This window comes from Dipteris shenzhenensis, chromosome 2, assembly GCF_047967505.1.
Source record: "Dipteris shenzhenensis isolate YYH24624 ecotype China chromosome 2, Dip_SZ_1.0, whole genome shotgun sequence".
NCBI classification, from domain to species: domain Eukaryota; kingdom Viridiplantae; phylum Streptophyta; class Polypodiopsida; order Gleicheniales; family Dipteridaceae; genus Dipteris; species Dipteris shenzhenensis.
Window position 1 is genome coordinate 43,446,495 of NC_141597.1, and position 7,711 is coordinate 43,454,205.

Sequence of the window (7,711 nt, forward strand, 5' to 3'; positions counted from 1 at the left end):
TCACCTAGTAGTAGATCTTAGCCACACATTCAAACAATCCATTTCTTAGCTCAAGATCATCCTTAGCTGCATGCTTGAATAATCCCAAACCTGTATATTCACATAAAATCCCATGTAATGTACTTTTAGCATATTGAAAAAACAGATTTACACTACTAATCTAAATAGAAGACACTTACCATAGATGGATCCTCTTTCAATTATTGATCTCAAAACAGCAACCATATTGATATCAAAACAGCGGCAACTGTATATATGTGATCCCTTACTGCACCTTAACCATTTGATTATAGAATCCTCTTTCATTTGATTATAGAATCCTCTTTCAAATATTGATCTCAAAACAACAACCATATTGATATCAAGACAGTATCAACTGTATATGTGTGATCCCTTACTACACCTTAACCATTTGATTGTAGAATCCTCTTTCAATTAATTATTGATCTCAAAACAACAACTCAGGGGGGTCACTATGTATAAACCCTCTATATCACGTGCGTTCAAGGCATATTTCTAAAATCCCTTATCTGTAAATTTTTCATTAATAAAATGTACCCTTTTTCTATACAAATCTGTAATTTTTTTTGAAAATTGTTTTAAATACTCCCTTATGTAGATTAACTTTTGTTAAATTTAGATATTAAAAACATCCTTCTGTTGAACTCACGTGATAGGGTTACATATAATGAGTGACCCCCCTGAGAACAACAACCATATTGATATCAAAGCCGTAGCAACTGTATATGTGTGATCACTTACTGCACCTTAACCATTTGATTGTAGACAAATATCATCATAGATAATGCCACAAAAAAGGTGCACAACCCACAAAACAACCTACAAGTAAAACCATAGAGACATGATCATACTAGCTTACTTATAAGGACAACTAAGACATCATAACCAAGACAATGATTGCTACCATTACTTGCCAAGACAACCAAGCAAACTACTAAAAAGCTTTAACAATATGAGATGGCAAAGGAAGCTTTACCTCAACGGTTACTCGGTAGTAGATCTTAGTCCCATATCTTGCCCACATGATCACGATCCTGAGGTATGCAGAGTTGTAACATCAAGTAAAAGCTAAATGGTTGATTTGATCATAAGACACTTGTCAAGCAAGATATCCACACATTCAAACACTCCATTTCCAAGCTCAAGATCATCATCAATTGCATGCTTGAATAAAACCAAACCTGTATATTCACAAAAAATCCCATGTAATCTAATTTCAATATGTATAAAAACAGATTTACACTTCTAATCTAATAGAAAAAACTTACCATAGATGGACCCTCTTCAAAATATTGATCTCAAAACAGCAATTGTATATATGGGATCCCTTACTGCGCCTTAATCGTTTCATTGTAGATAGAAATCATTATAGATAATCCACAAAAAAGCATGCACAAAAAATATATCCCAAAAAACAACTTGCAAATAAAAGCATAGAGAAATGATTTTACTTAATAGGATAGCTAAGAGAATGAATATTGATTTCAAGACAAAATCTACCTAATGATTGAAACTTTAAAAAAATACCTTCGACCTCTTTGAATCCCGCTGACCCTACATTCAAAGAAAGAAATCAAAGTCAACTAAACACATATACAATCACACTAAAATTATATATATATGATAAACAAATCAAAAGCATACCTTGTGCTTTCACCATAGATATGCCTACTAGATTTGGTACCTCTCTTCCATAATTCAATGGCAACACCAAAATCATAGTCTTCAAGAGGTGGCCCTTCGATGTACACATGCATAAGTGCATCCATGCTCCTTGATTTTAGAGAGTTTCGAAGCTTGTCCTTGATTATATTTTGTATGCTGAAACCTCTTTCACATATTGCTGTACTTGCACATTGTAGCATAGAGATATGTGCTAAACAAAGTAGCATGGGATACTTGGCAGCCGTGGTTGGGTTTCTAGCAATAGAGACCCATGTATCCCTCAAACTCCTTCTTTCCCATTCAAATGCAGCTTGTGCCTTGAAATATTGATACTCCCATTTGGCATGCATCTTGTCAATAAGAGGTCCGATGCTCTCTCCGTTTTCAAGATCCTTGGACTCACCATAGTAGGATGCAAGTGTCTCAATTTCAGAAAACCCATAATTCTTCAAATGGTTTCCCTTTGGAAAGGTACAAGGTGATAATGCCTTGAAGCATCCAACAAGGTTGTTATCTAGAAACCTTTCAAATAGATTCTGAACTATCACGTTAGAGAACTCCTTTTGAAATTCAAGGGCTGACTCCATATCCATGCCATCAAGATTTCTGCGAATCAAGACTGATCTGTCTGTATTGCCACGAAGAGATGCTCTAAGGGCAGCAAGCTGTCCCACAATAGGGCCATAATCTGGAATAATGGGATAACCCATGGTGTCACATTGAGATGCATTGATATCCACATCTGGATCCACGAGGAATTGTTCACGAATTAAGTGTATTTCAGTTTGTATAATCCCACTAACTGCTGAAATATCAACAAAGTTACATTGAAATGTTTTGCTCAATATGGCCAACCTTTCAAGCATATCTGCCATGAAGTGAATCTTGTAGATGAACTCAAAATTGCTCACCTTGACAAACAAAGTGGGATTATATGACTTCAAAAATACCAGCAAAGGCTCAAAAGATTCACAAACTTTGTGAATAGCTAATGATCTACTCAGCCATCTGTGAATATGACTCATCTTAAGTTCCACACACCTAAACTCGGTCTCTGGAGACTTCAGTGCTGTAATTTTTAAGGCACTTTTGGAAAAGATCGCTGCTATCTCATTCACAATCTGATCAATTTCTTGGGCTGTTACAGATCTCTTAACTGCGTCACATAAGCATAGGCTGGTTCTATGAGCAATACAATGTATTGAAGTCATATAAGGACTGACTCGTTTCATGCAAGCAGCTAGCCCATTAACATGCCCTATCATAGATGAAGCACCATCTGTACCCAAGCAAACTATGTTGTTGACATCAAGGTGTAGTTGTGACAAGAAGAACATGCAAGAATCATACAAATTGCTTGAATTTCCACCTTGTATTTCCAAGAGGCCTAGAAACACTATAACGGGTTCACAATCCTCTATGAATGAGGCATAGACAATGAGGTGGCGAATATGCCCAATATTCATCGATTCATCCATCATGAGGCTGTAAAATGTAGATGCTTTCATCCTTTTCAAGATTTGTGACAAAAGCCCCTCACTAATGCATCTCACAAACTTACTACATGCCTTGTCATTGTGGTACAAATCAGTTGTGATGTATGGGCATTTGCATCGGATTAAAAGCTTCAGTTGTTTCGAATATGAGCTAAAAGAAAGATCCTCTTTGGCAACAAAATATGCTGTTGTAAATAGATTCCAATGGCTTGATTGGCATCATCCTTGGATCTATTCATCCCATCTTCAATGCATAATTTCTTGAATCCATGTACAGATTTTGCCTCAGAATGTGCCCTAGATTTTGCATGCTCTGTAAGAGCATTGTGCTGGATATTAATGGAACTAGATTTCCCAAACTCACTTTTGGAGCGTATGCCATTCTTGCAATACTTGCAAAAAATCCTACCGACGGACTTGTCAAAATAAGCCCATTCAAATGTTGCTGTACAAGCTTCGTTCCATGCTTGCCTTCGAAGCTGTAACTGCAAATCATTCTCTAGGCCAACTACATTTGGCTCTGTATCTCCTAAGATATCCTCTCCCTCACCTTCATTGGAGGATGCATCTTTTGAAATGTGCCTCTTCCTTGAATGCTTTGGGGGTGGTGGTTGTTGAGTGAACATCGGCGAATGAAATAGAGACATTTGTTGCGGAGGCATAGCTATCTATAAACAAATAGAAACTAATCTAAGTAAAGCTTCTCTCTCTCTCTCTCTCTCACACACACACACACACACACACACATGATGATTCCAAGATGTAGAGAACTAAAGCTATTCTATTTGGGTGAACCACCATATTATGGTTGCTGCCATAATGAGAATGTAACAAAGGTGACCCTCGCATTACATCCAGTTATGCGCTAGCCATATTGGCCATGCCATGCAAACAATGCATTCCAAGAAAGTATATCCCAAAGTTCTAACCTTTCTCTTTTCCCCCTCCATAAAAAAGATTAGGATAATTAAGAGCATAGACAAATGCAAGCCTCTCTCTCTCTCTCTCTCTCACACACACACACACACACACACACACACACACACATACATGATGATTCCAAGATGTAGAGGACTAAAGCTATTCTATTTGAGTGGACCACCATAATATGGGACACACAAGGTTGCTACCATAATGAGGATGTAACAAAGGTGACCCTCAACCATATTGGGCATGTCATGCAAATAGTGCATTATAAGAAAGTATGTCTCACAGTTCAAATCTTTCTCTTTTGCCCCTCCCTCAAAAAAATCAGGATAATTGAGGGCATAGACGAATGCAAGTTATTATACCTGAACTTTGAAGATGCTTTATTACAATTATCCAGAGTCTACCCCACTCCAAAGACGACAATCTTAATCCAGGGAGACTGCAACTCAATGTGGACTGCCACACCTGCTTCAGATTAGCGGTTCAGCAAACATTTACAAACATTGATAGCAAGGAACGATTAATGTTCACATCTTGGAAATAGACAATGAAAATAAACCTTGAAACATGTTTCTACAAGATACAACAGCAATTTATTTTGTGAAAGAGGTTTCTACTCTCTCTCTCTCTCTCACACACACACATGTCACACACACATACACACGAGCATTTTGTGAGGGCTGATACTGTCAAAGGCTACTTGTTGGTGTGCTATTAGTTGCTGATCCTCAATGCTCACCCCTCATAACACAGATTTGAAGTGTTGTTAGAACTCTAATCTATGGATTTCAGATATCCATACAAGGGAACTCTAAAAAATAACCATGGAGGTATCCCTAGTCTACCTCCCACCCATCTCCGCTACTAAGAGCACTAGAAAGTTTTTCCACTCCAACCGGTGAGGCCCCATGCATTAACCCATCCTCCCATCACATCTCGACGATGCAATTGTGGAAGGCTTGCTTGAGCCTAGGAGACGAGATGTGGAAACCTACATAGATCTCGTTGATTGTGCTTGAAAATGGCTAAGTTCTAGGCTTTCTTGAACCTCTTACTATTGATGGAGACAAGATGTGGAACCTAGTTGATTTTGCTTGAAAATGGCTATGCTCTTGAATTCTTTGATATAAGGATGGCCCATGAGGTCACTCTTGGCTTCCCCTTTAATGCCTCTCTCTAGGACAATACTTGATATCCACTAGATCTTCTCATAAACAATATTACCCACATTTCAATCGCTATATTATATTAGAATTTTCCATGGTTCTACTTTCCTTCACTTTTACTTACATATCCAAATGGTTTGGTGCATGATGTTCACCTCCAAATCATGCAACCCTACCTTTTAACTTCTTTCACTAGAGCCTAGAAGTACAATAATGTAACTTGTGCTTGAAAGTATGATAGCACTCTTGAATGAGCCTCTCTCTCTCTCTCTCTCTCTCTCTTTCTCATCAAGCATTACAAAATGACAACGAAGCATCAAGCCCCATATCCCGAAAGTTACTGAAGGTTAGCTTACAAATTTGCTGGCCAAAACTGCAAATTTGCTGGCCAAAACTACAAATTTGCCCCGTATCCCCATATCCAGTATGCCAGCCAAAACCGCAAACCTAGCAACATCAATGAGAATCATAAGCTCTAATATATAATCGGTTGCTCCCACGGCAAGATCACCTTTTGACACTATCAATCTATTGATCGTCTCGTGTCTAGAAGGAGGAGAAAGGCTATTCACATTTTTTATGAAGGGCTTCAAAGGGGAACGCTTGGTAGTAGCCACATCAATCGTATTACGCTCTGGAGTCTTCCGTGAAACCTCAAAGTTCAACCAAGTTACCAACCTGGGTCCTGGACTATGAAGTTTGGAGTGTGAATCGTGATTGATCATTGGTCCTCTGGCGGCTGGCCATCGATGCCTTTGAACTTCGAACTTCAGGGCAATGGAGAAACTGGAGACTGTAGGCAGAGGGCACTGAAGTTCGAAGTTCACAGTTTGTCCTGACTCCTCGGACCTTGGCCGTCATGCTTATACGGAGCTCTCAGCTGGTTGGCTGCTGCTGCTCTGCTGCTATGCTTGCAGATGCATCATGCAAGCTGCACAGTGCACACTGCATGCCACTGCAGCCTGCTTACCAAAACTTCTGCCGTTGCTCCAGTACACAAAAGACAGTAGACTACTGCTACGAGTGCAGCCTGCCTATCTGGCCAAATATCGCGATTCGCGATTCGAATTTCGCCCCTGGCCCCCTACGCAGTGCATAGTCAGGACTCAGAATCCGGAATCCAGATCCAATCTAGGATCTACCGAAGTTGGGATGCGGGCATGCTTGGAGGCTAGATCCGACAAAATCCTCTACTGAGTTGAATCCTGATGAGGCAAGGGGGGAGGAGAAGTAGGAGCAGCATTGGATCACTGTAGTATGAGGGGGGGGGGAGACAAAGTGCATTGTGCGGGCGAGAATGGGGAAGGGATGTCATGATCATCATGGGTGGGTCGTTCAAACTTGGATGGGATGGAAAAGGAGGAGGGGGGTTAGTTGTAAAATTAAAGAGGATCCTGGATCACTCTATGACTCGTCACTCAACCTTAGTTTGAGACAAACATGAGGATTGAAGTTTGAACCATGGCTCTTAGAGTTAATACATGGCTCTAGCCTCTTACAGTTATAAAATATATTCTACTAATAGTACTACTCTATATATATACATAATTTAATAAAGGCACGTTCTAGACTCACCCTTTATTATAAAGACTATCTATACCAAGAACCCTTTAATTAAAGTCTATTTTCATGTGTGCCTTTAAAATAAAGTTTCGACCTTCATTTGAACCCTTTATTAAAAAAGGCATATCATTTTCCCAATCGGGATTTCTAAATTTCAATCGGTATTTTTACACTAAAAGCCGGGTTTTGTGAGCACTAGGCAGAGGGGCTGGCACACTGTGGACTGAAGGTAAACCATTGGAGGACACATGGACGTAGTCAGCGGAGGAGCGCAGTCAAGGGGCAGAGCAAGAAACGTGGTGTGCGCGAGTCCATTGGCTGGCAAAGTAGCAAATGTTGGTTGGCGCAAGGCCCGTTGGCAGCAGTCCAAAGGCAGAGCAGCAAACATGGCACCAGAGGGCACATAATCTAGACACTAGAGTCCATAGAGGCCCGCAAATACAACAAAAGAGAGATCGGTCACGTGGCGGCCGAACTGCAGCGAGAGGAAAGTGGCACATGCGGGGGCCCAAAGTGGACACATGGCAATCTCTGACCATGAAGACTATGAAGATTGCTTGAATGAGGTGCAGCGTGAAATGTGTCAAAGCAATGATGTGGCCGTTAGGAGATAAAAGACACTATGGGACAAAAGTACATGGTGGCCAGGGGGGAGAGAGAGAGAGAGAGAGAGAGAGAGAGAGAGAGAGAGAGAGAGAGAGAGAGAGAGAGAGGATAATATATAATATATTATTTAATATATGTAAAATATAATATAATATGTATATATATTATAATTCATAATATATTATATATTATATTATATATTAGAGAAAGAGGGCGATAGGGTGAAGAGAGATAAAGAGAGGGGGGGAGAGAGAGAGAGAGAGG

The 7,711-nt window shown here is 39.9% G+C and overlaps 1 protein-coding gene across 1 annotated transcript; it reads right to left on the reverse strand.

Moving 5' to 3' along the window:
• Positions 1-768: 768 nt before the first annotated feature.
• Positions 769-3,164, reverse strand: LOC147904797 (uncharacterized). Its single transcript, XM_087392420.1, has 5 exons — positions 1,706-3,164; positions 1,549-1,575; positions 1,148-1,202; positions 998-1,055; positions 769-840 (listed from the first exon to the last, which is right to left on the reverse strand). The coding sequence occupies exons 1-5, from the start codon at positions 3,162-3,164 to the stop codon at positions 769-771; spliced, it is 1,671 nt and encodes a 556-aa protein (XP_087248546.1).
• Between the last annotated feature and the right edge of the window lie 4,547 nt (positions 3,165-7,711).

What these genes read in the sequence shown, in the direction of transcription:
- LOC147904797 (XM_087392420.1), bottom strand. Translation starts at nt 3,164, where the DNA reads ATGGATGAATCGATGAATATTGGGCATATTCGCCACCTCATTGTCTAT. An exon ending in CATTGAATTATGGAAGAGAG is followed by an intron (nt 1,576 to 1,705) that starts GTACCAAATCTA and finishes CTTTGAATGTAG; the next exon opens with GGTCAGCGGGATTCAAAGAG. An exon ending in GGGATTCAAAGAGGTCGAAG is followed by an intron (nt 1,203 to 1,548) that starts GTATTTTTTTAA and finishes GTGAATATACAG; the next exon opens with GTTTGGTTTTATTCAAGCAT.